The 21,955-nt window shown below is 42.5% G+C and overlaps 2 protein-coding genes across 4 annotated transcripts; one reads left to right on the top strand and one right to left on the bottom strand.

Moving 5' to 3' along the window:
• Nucleotides 1-4,578: 4,578 nt before the first annotated feature.
• LOC130417229 (uncharacterized) lies at nt 4,579-12,900 on the top strand. Of its 3 annotated transcripts, XM_056742603.1 has the most exons (3): nt 4,592-4,715; nt 8,326-8,465; nt 8,528-9,200. In XM_056742603.1, exons 1-3 carry the CDS (start codon nt 4,707-4,709, stop codon nt 9,198-9,200), a joined length of 822 nt encoding a protein of 273 aa, XP_056598581.1. In that variant the 5' UTR covers nt 4,592-4,706. The 3 variants fall into 3 exon arrangements, with proteins under 3 accessions (XP_056598580.1, XP_056598581.1, XP_056598579.1); XM_056742602.1 differs by having other exon boundaries at nt 4,579-4,715; nt 8,352-9,200; XM_056742601.1 differs by lacking the exon at nt 4,592-4,715 and adding an exon at nt 12,382-12,900 and having other exon boundaries at nt 7,992-9,203.
• Nucleotides 12,901-16,014: 3,114 nt separating this feature from the next.
• On the bottom strand, nt 16,015-18,767 carry LOC130417239 (ferric-chelate reductase 1-like). The gene is made up of 6 exons (XM_056742619.1): nt 18,739-18,767; nt 18,086-18,177; nt 17,746-17,940; nt 17,295-17,387; nt 16,767-16,932; nt 16,015-16,665 (listed from the first exon to the last, which is right to left on the bottom strand). The coding sequence occupies exons 2-6, from the start codon at nt 18,173-18,175 to the stop codon at nt 16,520-16,522; spliced, it is 690 nt and encodes a 229-aa protein (XP_056598597.1). The 5' UTR covers nt 18,176-18,177; nt 18,739-18,767; the 3' UTR covers nt 16,015-16,519.
• Nucleotides 18,768-21,955: the final 3,188 nt, after the last annotated feature.

The raw sequence follows: 21,955 nt of genomic DNA, 5'->3' as shown, positions 1-21,955 counted from the left end.
GATCATGTGATTTCTCTACTGAAGGTTTGGATAGAGGAGTACTCTCGTGAGGTGCTTTCTTTTTGCCCCCTGCTGGTCAAATTTGGTATAGTATTGTGTCTTAATGTGCAAACTAAAATGACAAGGAATCACTAATAAGAATAAAAGTGCAGCAAAATATAACATGAATCAGTGTCACCAGATAGATTTTGTACACTTCAAAGAACACTTCACCCCAAAATGAAAATTCTGTCATCCTTTACTCCCCTCGAGTGTTGTGAAACCTCTATACAGTTTTGAGTAATGCTGAACCTAGAACAAGATATTTGGAAGAACGTTTGTAACCAAACCGTTTTGGGTCGCCTTTGACTACCATAGTAGGAAAAGAAACTAGTCATGGTGCCCCAGAACTGTTTGGTTTCCCACATTCTTCAAAATATCTTTTGTGTACAACAGAACAATGAAGCGTATAGAGGTCTGAAACAACTTACGGGTGAGTAAACAATGACAGAATTTGTTTTTTTTGGATATACAAAACATTTAATAAAAAAAAAATATTGAGCCAAATGGCATCTGGGATCTAATACATAAACTTTTCAGAATATATATAATTTTTCTTAGCTATTTACGAAGCTAGTGTTAACAAAGACTGATTTAAGTGGAAAGTCAGTTTTCAAAATTTGAAAGCATATTTCAAACATAACGCATTTCGTGGAAATGCTTCCTTTAGGGATGATCATATGACATCACTCTGCAATCTTAATATATGTCACATTACATGTGTGATATGAATATTATAAGGGTTATTGGAAATTTAAAATGGATTCCAAAGCGATTTATAAAGCAGGGCCATTTTCTTTTCTAGCTATATGAACATGTAATTGTTTGAAATGACAAGAAATGACAGGGTAAAAAAGGATGAGATTAAGCTAGCCCTTCCAGGGTAGAGGCCGCCGGTGTCATGTCCCGCCACAGATCCCTCCCGCCATTCCAGCCGTTATCCAGTCCGGTGAAGCTGGGATTCATTCCAGTCCATGTCCGGCAGCATCCAGTCTGTGTCCACCTGCGATTGGGTCTACCGTTCCTGCGTTTCCGTGCCTGCCCCCGTCTCGTGATAATAAGGTCTATAAGCAATGGGTAAGTCTAATGTATTTTCAAGGTGAAAGCTTCTTTGTTTGTCAAGTAAGCATTCTAGTGAAATCACACAACATGTATCCTTTAATGTTCTTTATTTGTGCTTTTGGTTTTTGGGAGACTGAAGCCCACTGGTTCTTACCTCCAACAGATCTGAAAGAGAGAAAAATAAACGAAGCAAATGTAAAACTGCGTGTGCTTGATTTAAGCAGCCTAAAATGCAAGATTAGAGGTTTTTGGTTCAAGCAAAGTCTTTAGTTAGTGCATTTTATGAAATGAAGTAAAGATAACTTAAACAAATAAGTACACCAAAATTGCATTAAGAAACTAAACTAAATTCTTTCAGTGTCCTTATTTTACACATTCCTTAGTCTAGATATGCATGAATCAAGCACATTCACTTCTGCAATCCAAAATGGGCAAATAGAGACTAATTTCAGAAATGGCAATAGCACGGTTACAGCTCACTGGTAACCTAACACATATTACAGGTGAAATGCTGCATCGCAGACACTAGGCACATGCTCCACTCTTCTAAACGATGGTAACCACAAAACTGAATAATATGTCAAACTCTTCTTAACATCTAAGAGAAGTGAAGATAAACACTAACAACTTTACTAGATACATATAAAATAATCATATTTTGTCATTTACTCTCCAAACGCAGTTTGACGCAAAGCATGCTGGGAACTGAAAATCCTTCTCGACCAATTGTGTTGAATTAACATGTTTAAATGAAGTAAATTGAACAAGGAGTAAATCAATTTTTTGAGTTTAGTCAAAACTTCAAGTTAATCAAAAATAATCATTATACTTTACTCAAAAGTAAAAAAGTGTTACAGGAACTTAAAATATTTCAGTAAGTGGAACTTTTTTAGAAAATTAAGTTGATAGTACTTAATCTGTTTGATTAATTTGAACATTTGGGTTTAAAGTGATATCATTATAGCGCTGTTATACTGACTGACTTGTCAATTAACATAACTAATGTGGGAATATGTTCTTATATCATGAAATATATTTTATATGTCTTTTGTTGTTTTCACCTTTTTCTTGTTTTTACAGGTATATGCCTTTAGTTGTTTTTCTTGTATTCAATGTGTCTCATGTACAGCTGCTTTGTAACAATGAAAATTGTAAAAAGCACTATATAAATAAAGTTGAGTTGAGTTGAGATAGCATCCTGCAACCGCAGAGGGCACTGTCTTATAATCTGTCCTCATAATAATAACAATACGTTTTGATAATAACCCGATCGTAGTCCCGGTCCGTCCCGGAAACACAATTTGTTCAGCGCATGCGCGAAAGTGCGTCTACTTCCGGCGAAAATAATTTACGGCAAACACGATTTGTTCCGCGCATGCGTGAGACTCCGTCTACTTCTGTTCGAAACAATTTACGGCAGTAAAGTAAAGTTGTTTCTCCATACCAATTTTTTTTAAAAATAAACTCTGTATAAAAAAAGAGCAATTAACATCAAAAGACAGTAAACACATTACAAATGATAATGGTTTGGTGAAACGTACAGAGGGATACACAAAGAATCCTGTAAAGAGTGGAAAGTAGTTTTTCTCTAATAATCTTTATGTTTCTTTTTATTATATTTTTTGATTCCAAGAAAATACAATATGACAAAATATTATATGTCAGGAATGAGAAATTGATTTTTATATATAAAAATACTTCTTTATATATAGAAAAACTATAAAACTTAAAATGAATATGTTTCTCTTAAAACCTTTTTTTTTGCAAAATATGTCATGGTTAATATGTGGCATAAATTGATAACCTAATTAAATAATTGAAATTCTTACCTGGTTACCCTTGACAAGCAGGATTTTCAGAATTCATCCAATTTATTTATACATTTGTTCCTAATTTTCTTTAATCATTCACTAAATCTCAACCTCCCACCCAGCCTCTCTCAGTCACACAATCAAACATCTATTCATCTACTTAAATTGCTGATTGAGGAACAGGGCATTGACCTAATTTTTTTAATATTTTAACAAATGTCTGCATTTAAGAAACACACAGAAAAAGTTGTTTATGTATTTATTACATTTATTTACACATTTGGTTATTCCAAACAACCACCCAAACCCACCCACTCACTCACTCAACCTAACGACGCTCCGAAGGACAGTCAGGAATCTCTCCTTTTAAGAGAAATTTCTGAAATCGCTCATAAAACACAAACGAATCCATAGCGCTGTCAAACATTTTTGTACTCTCCAATATCACCACTAACAGACTGTCGTAAAACGTCTGCGATAACAGGAAGTGGCGCCAATCAGAATTAGAACGCATTGTCGCTACCCGATCCGTCCCGGAAACACGATTTGTTCCGCGCATGCGCGAAAGTGCGTCTACTTCCGGCCGAAATAATTTACGGCAAACACGATTTGTTCCGCGCATGCGTGAAACTCCGTCTACTTCTGTTCGAAACAATTTACGGCAGTTTTAATAAAAAAGTTGTTTGTCCATACCGGAAATATTTTTTTAAATAAACTCTGTATAAAAAAGAGCAATTAACATCAAAAGACATCAAACATATTACAAATGATAATGGTTTGGTGAAACGTACGGAGGGAAACACAAGGAATCCTGTAAAGAGTGAAAAGTAGTTTTTCTCTAATAATCTTTATGTTTCTTTTTATTATATTTTTTGATTCCAAGAAAATACAATATGACAAAATATTATATGTCAGGAGTGAGAAACTGATTTTTATATATAAAAATACTTCTTTATTTATAGAAAAACTATAAAACTTAAAATGAATATGTTTCTCTTAAAACCTTTTTTTGGCAAAATATGTCAAGGTTAATATGTGGCACAAATTGATAACCTAATTAGATTATTGAAATCCTTACATGGTTGCCCTTGACAAGCAGGATTTTCAGAATTCATCCAATTTATTTTTACATTTGTTCCTTATTTTCTTTAGTCATTCACTAAATCTCAACCTCCCACCCAGCCTCTCTCAGTCACACAATCAAACATCTATTCATTTGCTTAACTTGCAGATTAAGGAACAGGGCATTGACCTTACTTTTCTAATATTTTAACAAATGTCTGCATTTAAGAAACACACAGAAAAAGTTATTTATGTATTTATTACATTTATTTACACATTTGGTTATTCCAAACAACAACCCAAACCCCACCCACCCACTCACTCAACCTAACGACGCTCTGAAGGACAGTCAGGAATCTCTCCTTTTAAGAGAAATTTCTGAAGTCGATCATAAAACACAAACGAATCCATAGCGCTGTCAACCATTTTTGTACTCTCCAACATCGCCACTAACAGACTGTCGTAAAACATCTAAGATAACAGGAAGTGGCGCCAATTAGAACGCATCGAGTCGACTGTCGTGAAAATGGTAATTACCGGAAGTAGACGCACTTTCGCGCATGCGCGGAACAAATCGTGTTTCCGGGACGGATCGGGTAGCAACAAGCGGAACAAATCATTCCGGGACGGATAGTGTAGCGACAAGGATCTCGTTGTCTTTCCGGCAGTTGCACGAAAACGAACACAAGCTTTTTTCTGAAGAGCATCACGTCAGACTTTGAGGAGCGTAACATGCTACGCGTAAGCGATATTTTCGGTGTTTCATGTGCGCCATCAGTACTACACGGTTCCATTGATTTTAAACATGTACGATAGTTTTGTCAGAGTTTACAATGGAGAAGCGGCGTCAGTCAAATAAGCGTTTTACAGCTTTAACAAATTGAGAAGTTCAGAAACATATGAGAATGCAATTTATTTGCACGCGACACAATCCATGCGTAGTCTGAATTCATCGGTTTTGATGATGCAGATGTAACGTTTCATCCATATCTTGCTTCCGGTGCCTGAATGGATGATTTTGTCTGCACGCACGCAGGTTAAAATTGCAATGCGCGATAGCTCCAATGAGTCCGCGGGACGCGCACGTGCGCAGCTTAAAAGAAAACGTCTCCGGTTACTTTCGTAACCTCGGTTCCCTGAGAAGCGGGAACGAGACATTGCGGAGAACCGCATATGAAACTCCTCCCCTTTTTCACTTTTCCTGAAGTCTTATTGGATAACGCCAGTAAAAAGACTGGCCAATTGTCGCAAGAATGCAACAGTATGCAAATACTGACGAATCCAGACAGTATAAATACAGTGCATGTGACGACAATCCTCAGAATCTACGAGAGAACGCCTGCACGGTGATGAGCGGCGAACACGGCGATCCACTCAAGGTCTCGTTCCCGCTTCTCAGGGAACCGAGGTTACGAAAGTAACCGGAGACGTTCCCTTTCGAGAGCGGTCACTTCGACATTGCGGAGAACCGCATATGGAACGGTAGTACAATCCAGCCGTGAGAGCTTGCAAAATCAGCCAAAAAAACTGGGTTATAACACACAAGCATGGGAAGCATACAATTTTAACCATTCGCGAGGTAGTCCTAAGCGTCAACAGCTGATTGGCTTAAATCGGCCAATGAACTGCCAAATCACTGAACAAGCCAATGAGCTGCTAGATTGGGCTCCTGCCAAATTTGCATATCCAAACCCAACAAATGCAGCGGGCTGCGCTGAAACAGGGCATACACCACAACAGTAAGAGCCAGCACGGATTCCCGGGCGGATATAACAGAGATCATAAAAGTACACCAAGCACAGCGTAAACAGCAACGCGGCAACAACTGTGTAACATAAGCGATTATAAGATAGAAGATAAAGAGTGATCAGCACTCACCGAGAGGACTTGAGACGACAAAGAGGACACGTCCAATCTGTAGAACCTGGCGAAAGTGTTCTGCGAAGACCAGCCTGCCGCACAGCATATGTCCTGAATAGATGTGCCCTTAGACCAGGCCCACGAAGAGGCGATAGCCCTAGTCGAATGAGCTCTGATACCGAAGGGGCAGTTCTGTCCCTGACTCTCATACGCTAAGGTAATAGCGTCCACCACCCAGTGAGAGAGCCTCTGCTTTGATACAGCCCGACCTTTAGTTCCCCCACCAAAACAGACGAAGAGCTGTTCAGACTGCCGAAAGCCGAAAGCCGTGCGATCGATGTAAGCCCATAAAACCCTTACCGGGCAGACCACTATCTGAGCGTTAGCATTCTGCGAGTCTGGCGAGTTGGAAAACAAAGCGGGCAAAGAAATGACCTTTGCTCTAAATGGGATAGACATAGACTTTGGCACATAACCCGATTTCGGCCGGAGAGTGACGTTGCAGTCGCCGGTTCCAAAACGAATGAAATCAGCGCCGACTGAGAGCGCTTGTAGATCCCCTATGCGCTTAGCCGAAGCAAGGGCAAGAAGGAGAACAGTTTTTAGAGTGAGCTCTCTTATGGAAGCCGCGTCCAAAGGCTCAAATGGGGGAGAAGAGAGAGCCTTCAACACCAGCGCTAAGTCCCAAGGCGGCACCGAAGGGGATCGCGTGGGAAAAAGTCTCCTCGCTCCTCTGAGGAATCTGACCACCAGCATGTGCCTTCCAATCGATTGCCCATCAACCGGGGAACGAAACGAGGCGATGGCAGCCACATAAACCTTCAGTGTTGACAGGAGTCCGCTGTTGTCCAGCCTGTGCTGCAGGAAGCATAAAATATCCGACACGGGGCAGGAAATCGGGTCGATATTGTTACTACTGCACCATTTAACAAACACCCCCCATTTGAGAGCGTATAAACGCCTGGTGGAAGGCGCAGGACACTCTGAAATAGTGTCAAGTACACGCTGAGGAAGTGCATTTAAAACCCCCGAAGAGGCCAGGCATGAAGGCTCCACAGCTGCGGGCTGGGGTGAAATATCGTGCGGTTCGCTTGGGACAACAGGTCTCTCGTGAGGGGAATCCGCCACGGCGGTGCCGTTAACAATTCGCTCAGGTCCGGAAACCACGGTTGATTCGGCCAAAACGGAGCGACGAGGATCACCGTCGCCGTCTCCTCTCTGATTTTGCACGGCACCAGGGGCAGGATCTTCACCGGAGGAAACGCGTAAAGCCGAACGTCCGGCCAACGCACCGTCAGAGCGTTGCTCCCCATGGGGGAGTGGGTCAGCGAGAAATACAGCGGGCAGTGCGCGTTCTCGCACGTCTCGAATAGATCCACTTCCGCCTTCCCAAAGCGCTCCCAAAGTGACCGCACTGAGTCGGGATGAAGCCTCCATTCCCCGTGCGGAAGACCTTCCCTCGAAAGCATGTCCGCTCCGCAGTTCAGACGACCGGGGATATGCGCTGCCCTGACAGAGAGTAGATGCCAATCTGCCCACAGTAGGAGACTCGCAGCCTGTTTGAAAAGAGTTCCTGAGGGGACTCCTCCCTGGCGATTTATGTACGAAACCACGGACATGTTGTCGGTGCGAATCAGGACATGTTTCTTCTCCAGCCACGACTGGAAAGTATGGAGAGCTAGAGACACCGCCTTCAGCTCCAAACGATTTATATGCCATTTTCTCAGTGACTGTGTCCAAAGGCCGGATGCCGGCATGCCCTCGCACACCGCGCCCCATCCGTCGTAACGACTATGCGTCTCGTAACCAGGCCCAGGGGAACTCCCCGACTGAACATGCCCGGGTCGCGCCACGGGCTCAGGGCACTGAGGCAACTGAGTGTAAAAGGGACTCGCACTCGACCCGAGGACCATGCTTTCCATGGAACCCGAGCCTTTAGCCAAAACTGTAGCGGTCGCATGTGCAGAAGACCCAGGTGGCAGACCGTCGAGGCTGACGCCATTAGACCCAAAAGCCTCTGAAACTCTCTCAGGGGAACAGACCGACCCAGCCTGAGCAAATGTAGAGCTGAAGAGATGGACTCCGTCCTCTCTAGAGAGAGGCGAGCGCGCATCTCCACTGAGTCGAAACATACCCCCAGAACAGGACCTCATCACTTCCTGTTCGCTGAGAGAGCGTGGTTTGAGACAGAGCTCCGTCAAACTTTTTCTAAATATATCGTTTATTCCTGTTATTTCTTAATATTTATATTGTAAATTGATAACTCACAGAGGGTTAAACCTATCCTTAAGTGTATCCCATACCAAATATCGTCATATAACGCACAGATAGATTTGTTTTATACGATCATTCGCTATTAGCACTCAGGCTGTTAGCATTCCCAGCCTTTAGTTTGTGAATATTGCCTTTACTGCTTAACTCACTGTTCTCATTATGACACCACTAATGGCTAATGATTCAGATATGTGTTTAACGTTACCTTTGAGTGCAGATGATGAATCTTTCTTCGCACTTCAGTCAGAACTGGAAGTATTGGAGAAGCAGATCCACGATCTACTCGAGAGGCAAACACGTCTGCGAGAACGTAAAACGGCGATGGAAACATCCCGGGCTGACGCTCGCAAAGCTGCGGTAAGTGTTCGACGTGATTGTAATACTCCTATCACTTCTACTCCATGTGTTTCTATGCACAGAGCCCAGGCTTCAAGATCACGACGAGCCGAAATGAACTTCACTCCTGCACCTGCACACACACGGCGGAAGGCGAAATCCAGGACCGGAGCGATGACCTCTCCCCCACCGCCGCGACCGGTCTTCGAGATTTCTACGAGAAATCGCTTTGCCGCCCGCTGCGAGACGAAATCCAACGCTGTGGTCATCGGAGACTCAATCGTCCGGAACGTACGCGCCTCCTTCAATGAAGGTAAGGTGCGCACTCACTGTTTTCCTGGCGCCCGTGTTCTCGATGTGTCTGCGCAGGTAACTGCGATTCTGAAGGAGGATGCAAGAGTAGGAGCCGTAGTTCTGCACGCGGGGGTGAATGATGTGAGAATGCGGCAGTCGGAGATCCTGAAGAGGGACTTCAGGAGTCTGGTCGATACTGTTCGCAACGCATCGCCCACGGCGAGGATCATCGTATCAGGGCCGCTTCCAACTTACCGACGAGGGAACGAAAAGTTCAGTAGACTATTTATGCTTAATAATTGGTTAATGTCATGGTGTATTGAACAGAAGCTGCTCTTTGTAAATAATTTTGATCTGTTCTGGGAGCGACCTAGGCTTTTCCGCCCCGACGGGCTGCACCCCAGCAGCATTGGAGCGGAAATTCTGTCTGACAACATCTCAAAGACGCTACGCACCATTTGACTAGTAAGTACAAATTTTAACTACAGTCTGTGTTCTTCTCACCCAACTGTTATGAATGTTACTGCTTTCAAATGCATAGAGACTGTGTCTGTCCCCCGAATAATACAACCAAATAATAATTTATTTAAAAGTCAGAGAAAAAAATCTTATCATGATTAAACCAAAAGACAATATATTTAATGAGCAAAACCAACGCCTAAAGTTTGGGCTACTTAATATTAGATCACTAAATCCAAAAGCAGTTATTGTAAATGAAATGATCACAGACAACAGTTTTGATATACTTTGCCTCACTGAAACCTGGCTTAAGCCAAATGATTATTTTGGTCTAAATGAGTCTACTCCTCCAAGCTACGGTTATATTCATGAGCCACGTCCGGTTGGTCGAGGTGGTGGTGTCGCAACAATCTTTAGAGACTTTCTTACCGTTACTCGGAGAACAATGCATACATTTAAATCATTTGAAATGCTTGCGTTGAACATAACAGTTCCAAACAAAAGTAAAAAATCATTGGTCTCTCTTACATTGGTTACTGTGTATAGACCCCCTGGGCCTTACACTAATTTTCTGATAGAGTTCGCAGACTTCTTATCGGATCTATTGGTTAACGTCGATAAAGTACTGATTGTTGGAGATTTTAATATCCACGTAGACAGTGCTAACGATCCATTAGCTGTGGCGTTTAAAGAACTACTAGACTCTTGTGGTGTAACACAATACATCAATAGACCTACTCATCGCCTTAATCATACCCTAGACTTGATTATATCTCACGGAGCCGATCTAACCAATATCTATATTATACCTCAAAGCGACGATGTTTCCGATCACCATCTTATAATATGTACACTGCGCACTGCAGAAATCAGTTGTATATCTCGTTATCGACAAGGTAGAACAATCACCTCAACTACTAAAGATAGTTTCGTAAAGAACTTGCCAGATCTGACTTCTCTAATAACCTTTCCAACGAATATAAAATTGCTCGATGACATGACCAGCAACATGGGCACTATTTTCTCTAATACATTAGAAGCGGTCGCACCTATGAAGTCAAAAAGGATAAATGAAAAGAACATAGCACCATGGTATGATAACACCACTCGCGCCCTAAAAAGAGAAACGCGTAAACTGGAGCGAAAATGGAAACAAACCCAATTAGAGGTCTTTAAAATTGCATGGAAAGAGAGTGCAAGCTGTTACAAAAAGGCACTAAAAGCAGCAAAAGCCGAGCACTTCCGTAACCTCATAGAAAATAACAAAAACAATCCAAGGTTTTTATTTAGTACAATTGCTAAATTAACAAACAAACAGACTCCACCTGACCTGGGTATTCCGCCGCACCTTGGTAGCAATGAATTCATGAAATTTTTTACAGAGAAAATCGAAATAATACGAGACAACATAGCTAAAACCAAACCTCCAAGTTTGTCGGAAGAATTAGTTTCAACCGTCACCCAAAAAGAAAAGCTAGAGTGTTTTTCTCCTATAAATCAGGAAGATTTAATTAAAATTATTGCAACATCCAAACCGACGACATGCTTATTAGACCCCATTCCGACTACTTTATTAAAAGAGTTACTACCTGCTGTAATTGAGCCCATTTGTAACATAATCAACTCGTCTATTAATCTAGGACATGTCCCAGGACCCTTTAAACTGGCTGTAATTAAGCCTCTTATCAAAAAACCAAATTTAGACCCAAATGAACTTGGAAGCTATAGACCGATTTCAAATCTCCCGTACTTGTCTAAAATACTAGAAAAAGTAGTGTCAACTCAACTGTGTACCTTCCTACAAAATAATGACATGCACGAAAAGTTTCAGTCTGGCTTTAGACCGCATCACAGCACTGAAACTGCGCTCGTTAGAATTACAAATGACCTTCTTATTGCTTCAGATAAAGGAAACATCTCACTCTTAGTCCTGCTTGACCTTAGTGCTGCTTTCGATACTGTAGACCATAAAATACTACTAGATCGTTTACACCATTATATCGGTATTCAGGGACAGGCACTGCAATGGTTCAGATCTTACTTAACAGACCGATATCAATACGTCCATTTAAATGGGAAATCGTCAAATCTTACGCAAGTCAATTATGGATTACCACAGGGATCGGTTTTAGGACCCTTGCTTTTCTCCATATACATGCTGCCCCTCGGCAACATTATTAGAAAACATGGAATTAGCTTCCACTGTTATGCAGATGATACTCAGCTATATATCTCATCAAGACCAGATGATTCCTTTAAGCTATCCAAACTGGCAGAGTGCATCGAGGACATAAAACATTGGATGACTAGTAATTTCCTCCTTTTAAACTCTAGCAAAACAGAAATATTACTTATAGCACCAAAATTAAGTAAACCGAATATCTCCGATTACAGCCTGCAAATTGAAAGCTGCACTGTTACTCCAACAAATACAGTTAAAGACCTAGGCGTTATATTAGACGGCAACCTGTCATTTAAAAATCACATCTCAAATATCACAAAAACAGCCTTCTTCCACCTTAGAAATGTTGCCAAATTACGAAATAGTTTATGTGTTGCAGACGCAGAAAAGCTTGTTCATGCATTTGTGACCTCACGGCTTGACTATTGTAATGCTCTACTTAGTGGTTGTCCTGTATCATCGATAAACAAACTACAGTTAGTTCAGAATGCAGCTGCCAGAGTTCTTACTAGGTCAAGAAAATACGATCACATAACCCCAGTTTTATCATCGCTTCACTGGCTACCCATTAAGTATCGCATTGATTTTAAAATTATTTTAATTACTTACAAAGCCCTGAACGGTTTAGCACCTACTTACTTAACCGAGCTTTTATCACGTTACAACCCATCACGCTCGCTGAGATCTCAAAACTTAGGACTTTTGACAATACCTAGAATAACAAAATCCACCAAAGGTGGACGAGCTTTCTCATACGTAGCACCTAAACTCTGGAATAGCCTTCCTGATACTATTCGAGGGTCAGACACACTCTCCCAATTTAAATCTAGATTAAAGACACATCTTTTCAGCCAAGCTTTCACTTAATGCATAGTTAATGAACAGCAGCTACGCTAATTATTCTCTTTATTCTCTTTCCGCCTCTGCCTCGGGATGCCCATCCCGAGGTAGGAAGAAGTTCCACCATGTCCAGACGACCGACAGATGCCCATCCCGAGGTAGGAAGAAGTTCCACCATGTCCAGACGACCGACAGATGCCCATCCCCAATTTGAGATTACACCAGATACAGCTGCAGACTGACTGACCATCCCAGCTCCATCTAAGGCAATTCCACCAGCTGCCAAGAGAAATATGACCATCGGACCATCCCAGCTCAGACCACTACATCCCCAACCAAGAGCAAAGACGGACTATTTGTCTTATTAATGCTGAAGTTACAATATTTGGTATTAAATGCTAAACTAAAATCACATGTCACCAGTCTGAGTGCAGCTATGACACGTCAGAGGGGATCTGGCCCTCCCGGTTGAGCCTGGTTTCTCCCGAGGTTTTTTTCTCCATTAATCAATCATTGGAGTTTGGGTTCCTCGCCACAGCAGGGCAGTGTTGGCCTGCTCACCGGGAGACTGCATTCATTCATTTATTTATTTAGAAATTAGATGTTATTTATTAGAATGAACTTACTCGTTGTATAAATACCATGCACTGTGCTGTGTTTTAACTTTTCTGTTTTTCCTGTTTGCCCCTGTAAAGCTGCTTTGAAACAATACACATTGTGAAAAGCGCTATATAAATAAACTTGAATTGAATTGAATTGAAGATATGTTATTGACTGGCTCGGAGTGAGCTTGCTCTTCTGCATGTTATCTGAACATGAAAATACGCATCCTTCAGATCCACGGATGCAAACCAGTCCCCGGGACGCACTTGTGCCAGGATCTGTTTTAGAGTTATCATTCTGAACGCTCGCTTGTGAAGGGCTCGGTTGACGGGTCTCAAGTCCAGAATCGGACGCAGACCACCATCTCTCTTGGGGACTACAAAATACCGGCTGTAAAACCAGCTTTCTCGCTCGTTCGGAGGGACGCGCTCGATCGCTCCTTTCGCGACCAGGCTGTCTCAACACAGGCGCATTTTGCGCTGACGTAAGCGACGGAACCACACCGCTGAAGCGCGGAGGTCTGCGTCTGAACTGCAGGGTGTACCCGTTTTCTACCACATTTAGTAGCCAATGAGAAATGCCTGGAATGGCTTTCCATGCGTCCAGAAACAGACATAATGGCCGAATCTCTTCGGGCGTTACCGTCAGCGGACCGTTTAGGGAAGCACGCTGGTGCAGCGAGGCCAATAGCACTGGCGGGGAAATGGCTCGTGTGTGAGACTCCAGCCGTCTCTCGCCCACGGGAAAGGCCGTGGGCGAGGGAAGGCTGGTTATAGCCGGGATTAACTGCGGCTTCGCGCTGCACCGTGGCAGGGCAAGGAACGCAGTATTGGTTGGGTGAGGGGGAAAGAGCTCCTTTTGTGAACAGGTATGTGTGTTCGCCCTCAAACGCGGGGGAAAACTGATGCAAACAGCGGCGTTTGGGGGCCACTGGGACGCTCACGAACTCTCCCCTCCTCTTTATTGGTCCGTCATGACGACGGCTTGGCAGACGATGACGCTCCGCCGTCATGGCGCGGCGGACCTCTCTTCGGCCGGACCTCTTCTTAGGTGGGCCCGACCATTGTTTAGGCCGAGCATCCGGCTCACGACCTCGAGAAGCCGGAGCGGAAGCAGCGTGCTGTTTGGCCGGCCTCTGCGTGAAGTGCGGCGTGGATGTAGAACGGGCTCTCGGAGACGGTTGATAAGAGCGTCGAGGGAGTACGTGACTCATGGTCGTGGCGCGCTTTTGCGCCTCCCCGAAGCGCTCTACCACTGACTCCACGACGTCACCAAAGAGGCCGGAGGGAGTGATCGGGGCGTTGAGAAGAGACTTACGATCAGCGTCTTTTAGGTCCACCAACGTAAGCCACAGATGACGGTGGAGGACGACCATAAATCCCATGGATCGGCCGATAGCTTGTGCGGTCCGCTTCGTAGCCATCAGAGCGAAGTCGGTCGCTTCCCCCCAGATCCCTCGTGGCGTCCGCCTCCAGGCTGCCGCTATCCAGCGACTGAAAGATCTTAGCCTGGAACACCTGCAGCACCGCCATTGCGTGCAAAGCGGAAGCGGCTTCCCCGGCGGATGCGTAAGCCTTACCGGCGAGATGGGCGGTAAACCTGCACGGCTTCGACGGCAGGCCTGGGTCCGAGCCCAATGAGGTGGTTGAAGGGCGCAAATGAGCAGCGAGGGTCTCCTCGACGGGTGGCATGCGCACGTAACCGTGGGCCTCCGTTCCGACCACGTGCGCGAACATGGACTGAGAAGCAGCGTGAACGCGCGCCGACTGAGGAGCAGACCACGATTTCACCACGTGCTCGTGGACATCTGGGAAAAATGGCGCACTCCTCTTTGATGTGGCCTGACGGCGGCACGCCTGAAGGTACCACGAGTCGAGCTTACTTTTTGCCGGCTCCTCAGGTGAACTCCAGGTGATGTCGAGCTCGCTGACGGCCTTCTCGAGGACCCTTATGAACTCCTCGTGGAGGTCCGGGGTGCTCTCTAGGTCGGGGCGATCCCGCTCCGATCCTGCCCAGTCCTTGTCCGAAGCTGGAAGGCGGGGGACGAAGACTCTGGTCGACGTAGAGGACTGGGGAATGGGGTGACGGCAGAGGACGGCGGCCCGGAGCCGTGTCGTCGCCGCTCCCCCTAGGAATGGGTAGACTCACCAGCGACTCGTTGGTGGCAGTGAGCCTCGACCCTATAATTCCACGAGCGATGTTCCTGCGAGTTCTCAAGACACGCGCCGGCAGGTCCGCACAGTGCGCGCAATCGGACTCGCAGAAAGCAGCCTCCGCATGAGCCAGGCCCAGGCAGGCAATGCAGTGCTCATGCGTATCCTGCGGGTCAATGGGACCCGCGCAAAGACAACATAAGGAAGCCATCGGATGCGGTGAAGAAGTATCCAGTTGCGTCTTCAACGATGGCAGCGTGAAAAAGAAGATTCTGAGGATTATCGTCACATGCACTGTATTTATACTGTCTGGATTCGTCAGTATTTGCATACTGTTGCATTCTTGCGACAATTGGCCAGTTTTTTTACTGGCGTTATCCAATAAGACTTCAGGAAAAGTGAAAAGGGGGAGGAGCTTCATATGCGGTTCTCCGCAATGTCGAAGTGACCGCTCTCGAAAGGGAACATTTGTTGTGATATTTCTGTTCTCATGTTTCCATTTTAACAAAAAGTTGCCTGTGAGTAAACGGTAATCAGCGGACACATTGCAGCTCCACCACGGATCCCCGGTTGAAGACCCAAGTTCTAGATGTTTTTATCTGACAGAAAACATCTCAGACACGCATTCCAGATGAGCAGACATAAAAAATTAAATCTTGCAGATGTGTATTCATAGATCAGATAGACGTCTCCAAGATGTCTGTGACAACTTACAACTCTATGTTGGTTTTGTATGGAGCTGATACAATATCAAATTTCATGGCCAAAAACCACTCTCGAAATGATATTATTATGATATATCTATAATGTTTAAAAAAAGGAAATTATTGAAATCGATTTTCTCCTCTTCTGAATCACACTTAAAATGTGTTGAACTAAAATACCAAGGTTAGAGTGTTTTCTCAGGTAACTTATTAACATGGTCTCAATGTTGTTTACTGTAAACACATGTTTTATATATTGTCTTATTGTTTAAATTTAGCTGAAATGTCTAATAGACTTTTAATAGGAAGTTACATTTTGTCACATTTTCCTCACAGACATTTTCAGCTTTAAGATCTGTGTCTGTGTGACTAAAATATAAAAAAGATAAAGTGTGACAAGTGACCCGGTCAATCTATAAATGATGTTAAAAAATCATGTGATGAAAGAAAGACAATGCCATCAGTTTCCCAAAACAAGGAGTTTAATTTATGTAGTGTTCATCTTCAGTATTTAACATCACAAAAGAACACTATTGTCATATTCATTACATTTGTTAAATTAAATTAGTTAAAATATTCACGTTTACTGTCATCAGTGTAGCATTAATGTTACTTCAAATCACCGGGTAATATATAAAAGTGAGTTTTCATGATCATTTCCACCAGTAATAAATGATAAAGATCCAGTACTATTAAAACACCTGAGTGAAAAGAGTTGGCTTTACATACAGACCAATGCCAAAACAGTGGAGAATAATCTACTCTTCCTACCAGAGGTTAAACATCAAATACACATTCTACATCACAGATACTTATTGCACAACTACAACATCTTTTCCTTCAGAGAAAACGCAGAGCGACTGCAGCCAGCAGACCAAGAGCAGTGGTGGTGGAGATTGAATTTGTGGCACCAGAAGACTTAACATCAGCCAGATTTACAGAAACAGAGGAGCCAAAAGCACTCATCGGCTCTCCAAAAACAGTGCCTTTAAAGAGAAAAGATGAAATGATCACACTCAGTTTCAATCGTCTTCATTTCTTATGGTATATTGTTTACTTTCAGTACATGTCAATATCAAACACCCACCATTGTATGAACCTTTATAGACCTCAAGGAATACAGGAATGTTGGTGGCATTAAAGTTGACGCCCAAGATGTTTATATTGTTATTAGACAACTTAAAGGGGATGGTGAAAGCACACTGAATTATATTCGGCTGTCTCAGACGGTACTGGATGTTGCTTTCACCGAACTATGAAAATAGAGAGAAACAATTCACAACTTTATATTGTCCGGAGCTACATCAACTTTCTTTCAAATCATATGAATTCATATTTATCAAGCCATTGGAATTTATTAAACTTTAAAAAATCTAGATGCATTTTGTAAAACCTCTTATTTTGAAAGTCCTTTTTTTCAGAAGTCAAAGTGTTTTAAGTTGAACTCAAATTAAAGTAATTAAATCACAGTAAGTTACTGGAAAACATGCTGCAAAACTACAGCAAAGTAATACAGTACATGTATTCAAAAATAAAATCTAAATGTCTAATTTAAAATTTTCTTTAGAAATATCTAAGGAACAGAGTTCAAATGATATGATCAGAAATGACTTACAGAACGTATCACCAGGTTATTGTTTATGTAAGTTCCGGCTCTGAACAACAAGCTGCCATTGTTATTGGTACAGACAAAGACAGCATTATCCCCCTGTGCATAAAAGAAAGGGAAATGTTATGAAGAAAAGAAATGATTCTTGAAAACTGTTGGGAGAAATGTAGATGAACAAACATTTCTCGGTTATGTATTTAGAGTTCATTTTTAAGACTCGCCACCAAATCTTTAACAATGGTTGCCTACTGTTTGCTTGACCAATGAAATAATTGTAATGAGATATTCCTTAACTGACAGTTTGTGTGCCAGGTAAGTTTGACAGGTTTTTCCAGTTTAAACCATCCCGTGATCTTGGTGATACCACTGATGTGACACTTTTGAGTACAGTCTACAAAGGAACTAAAAGCCCTAAAAGAAGGAGTTTTTTTGTCCAATGTTTAGCTGTTTAGTTTACCAGATCGGATTTAATTCCCGCTGCAAGGGCGATGTAACCGGTGGAGGAACCGCTGAGCTCAATGGCCAAATGTGAATCTATAAAGTTGAATCTTGTAGAGGCGAAGAAGCACTCGGAGGTGCCTGAAGGGTCACATGAAGTCGGTTTTTGCACGCAGAGTTTGGTTGTTCCACAGTCACTGCGGGTGAAGATGTACTTGCAGAAAGAAACACCAGAAACATCTCAGGTCTATTGATAAACTAACACACTTTTCATCACAATACCATCTAGATTCTAAACAATCGCTGCAGGTCTCGGATTGAACACCTGCCATAAAAATAGTAATGAAAGAGATTCTTACATTTAAAGGTGTTTCGACCCCATTTGCCTTGTTGTACAGCACCGCAGAGGAGATCACAAACACCACCAAAAACACCAGTCTGCTGTCCATGTCTGTGGAGGATATGATATATATTAAATTACATTAAAGAATGATAAAGTAGTGAATATATTTACTTTGAGAATGAAACTTTGGTTATAAAGCTTTATCAAGAGTTTGTGCCCAATTTTTAATAGTAAAGTAATTAGTTGTCACAAAACATTCTTCAGAAGAAAATTCATCTGAACTGCCATATTTTTAATTAAACTGCAATTTTAGAAAAAAGTCAGAAATGTTTTGTATTCTCGAAAAAAACTTCTTATGGCAGTTCTTACTTTTTTTCTCAAGATTGATTTACAAAGCAAAACGACATTTTATTCTTATTAAAAGAAATGAAGATAAAGATGAACCACAATTAGAACTAAAGGTAGATTAAAACGAAAAATATAATGTATTATTTGAGCAGTGAATGTGCTATTATAAAGTAAATTCATTAATTAAATCAAACTTCAATTGAAAATATGTACCAATCTACAGAGAGAAACAGAGAGAGATGGAGACAGAGAGAGAGAGAAAGAGAAAGAGAATATGACATAAACCACAATGCAAGTCACAGGCAGTTATGTTTCTTTTACCTTATTTTTTGTAGATACGTCAACCTTCACACTCTTGATCAATGTGTGAAGTTTTGAAAGCAAATCTGCCTATTTATGTCTCTGACAGGACTAAATCTTTACACAATCAGAGTGTGCTTGGCTCCGCCCAGTGCCTTAAGGAATGATGCCACGATGAGCAAATAGGTTTGACGTAATCGATCGAATATGTTATGATCTGTTTTTTGTTCCCTGTAATTTTGGACTCAATTAGTTGCCCCAAATTTTTTTGTATCCTGTGTCTTGTCCCCCTTCACTGTGGGTGAAGCTGAGGAGGAATCCCCTGAATATTTTTTGGGGAGGTCAGTAAGCCTGCAATTCCTACTCAGATTGTCCAGAGCCGCTCGCAAGATTGCTACCAGCCCAGAGCCCCCAGTCATCGCAGCAGCCACACCGGTGGTCCCTTGTCCTGAGGACCTGGAGGTATCTGATCCTGAGGTCCTGTCCTTGATGTCAGCTCTGCCGGTTGTGGTTGGAGTCTAGTGGTGTGTCTGGGCTGTGTATTGCTATACCATTCCGGAAGCTAGTGACAAGAAGGCTGCCGATGATCGTTCTGAGAGATCTGCCTCAGGGAAGATGGCGACCGATGTCATTCCCCAGATTCCTGCCTCAGGCAAGATGGCCGCCTACAATCTTCCCGAGTTCCGTGTTTCAGTCAAGATAGCCGACTGGAATCCACCAGGTCCTCCACTGCTCCACGGCACAGGTCCGCCTGTTAGCCCAGTGTATTTAAACCCTAGTATTTCCTTTGTCTGGTGTCGGTCTTTGTTTTTTTGTTTTGTTTAGTGTCTGGATTACCTTGTTTTGTTTTTGTCTTTTATTAGTTCATAAAAATTATTCTGCATTTTGATCTGTGGCGAGGCGCAGAAATTAAGTAGAAAAATACTTAATGAATTGTTTTTTTTTTTAATTAACTGACTTAAAATAACAAGGGCTTAAGAATGTATAAAAGCAGTCAAATGATTATCCAAATATCTCATCCCCATAGGTGTAGATGATCTCCCCCATCTTCTCCAATTTTCTTTAGACATCTCCGTTTTGGCCTGCTCATAGCTGGACGAGATCCGAGTCAATGGTTGCCCATTCTTTGTTGTAGGATTTAGGGCAAAGTATCTGAGGTCTTCTACCATCAATTTTCCTTTCTAGTTGCTGGTAAGTTTATACCTGGTTGGGCTTCGTCTGGGGTTCTGATATCCTGCGGGTGGTTGGGCTTCACCAGACTGCTTGGCCCTATCTCTTGTGAAGTATTGTTTATTGCGAGGTCCTTCAATAAACTCTCTCAGGCACATACACTCACCTAAAGTATTATTAGGAACACCATACTAATACTGTGTTTGACCCCCTTTCGCCTTCAGAACTGCCTTACTTCTACGTGCATTGATTCAACAAGGTGCTGAAAGCATTCTTTAGAAATGTTGGCCCATATTGATAGGATAGCATCTTGCAGTTGATGGAGATTTGTGGGATGCACGAATTTCCCGTTCCACCACATCCCAAAGATGCTCCATTGGGTTGAGATCTGGTGACTGTGGGGGCCATTTTAGTACAGTGAACTTTCATGTTCAAGAAACCAATCTGAAATGATTGGAGCTTTGTGACATGGTGCATTATCCTGCTGGAAGTAGCCATCAGAGGATGGGTACATGGTGGTCATAAAGGGATGGACATGGTCAGAAACAATGCTCAGGTAGGCCGTGGCATTTAAACGATGCCCAATTGGCACTAAGGGGCCTAAAGTGTGCCAAGAAAACATCCCCCACACCATTACACAACCACCATTACATCATTGCATTAATGGGAAATTGAACAGGTGTTCCTGATTATCCTTTAGGCGAGTGTAAGTTGCCCATGCATTTATTAGTCGCGTAAAATTTCATAAATAAAAATGTGTCAGAACAAAAGAACCATTATATCTAAAAGCAAACGCTCACATAGACAGTCTTGAAACACCTCGTGTAACCTCTCCACCACAGGTCTACGTCACTTGGTGGTCTGATTTGACTAAGACCGCCGAAATGTATACGCAAGTAAGGAGGGCGTACCTTTCCCTCACACGCTTGCAGTATTCAACCAATCACAACGCAGCGGTTAACTGGTCAATCATAGCACACGCTTGCGTCACAACAAACTTTTCACCCAAGAGACATTAACAAATCAAAAAATTCGTATTGTAACACACCATGATTCAGCCTCTGAGCTTAAGGTCAGAGAATATTGGCCCCGCCCGGTTCACTGTAACCCCAGCGGGTGGAGCCGCTGGTTTTTGGGATACTTTCATTATGTACTGCGGCCTCCAAAATGTTAATTTATATTCTGAGGATAATGTTAATTGAAGAGATTCTTAATGTGTATTCATTCTCAGATTCTTACATTCTCAAAGGTGTGGGGAACGAGTCTGACAGACAGGCTACAGTACAGGGAGGAACGCGGGAGCTCAGCTCAACCAAAGAGTTAAATATAGTGGTGATATGAGACAATGAATCAGAAATTATGTTTTTACAAATGTTTCGTCAGGTGAATGTCACGTTGCACAATGAAAGAAATCACTCGTGAGTTTACAAAACTTGATTCTTCCGGCTGTAAATATCACGTTTGAGCAGCTATACGCAGTCTAGAAGAACTAAAACATTGACGTGCATGTACACATTATACATGTGCAATAAATATAACAATGATTATTTCTTAAGCAAGTTTTTACATGTCTTACAAACAGAATACATTTGCGTGCGTGGCCTCGAGCACACAGGGGATCTTTTTAAAGGGACACCCAACCCAAAAATGAAAAATTTGTTGTGTATTACTCACACTCGAGTTGTTTCAGACCTCTATAAACTTCTTTGTTCGGTTGAATAGAGAGCTATTTTCTAATGTTAGCAACTGAAAATTCTTTGGCATCATTGACTACCATAGCAGAAAAGATCATAATGGTAGTCAAAGGTGACCCAGACGTTTTTGCTTTCCTAAATCTCCCAAAACATCTTTTGAGTTCATTCGAAAGAGGAAAAAATACATACAATACCTATAAAACCATTCAGATAAGTAAATATAGCGATTCCAACCTCTTTTGGGAGTTGTTAACTTTTAACGGAAAATAATGGGCTCAATTCCTTTTGGACGGGTTTTCCAAATCTGTATAATCTTGTTCAGTGACGGGGCTATTTTGTATACCTTTGGAAAAAAATAATTATATTTTGTATTT

Source organism: Triplophysa dalaica, chromosome 3 (assembly GCF_015846415.1).
Source record: "Triplophysa dalaica isolate WHDGS20190420 chromosome 3, ASM1584641v1, whole genome shotgun sequence".
Classification (NCBI taxonomy): domain Eukaryota; kingdom Metazoa; phylum Chordata; class Actinopteri; order Cypriniformes; family Nemacheilidae; genus Triplophysa; species Triplophysa dalaica.
The sequence above is the reverse complement of the archived record's forward strand: the minus strand, read 5'-3'. Positions and strand labels throughout refer to the sequence as shown.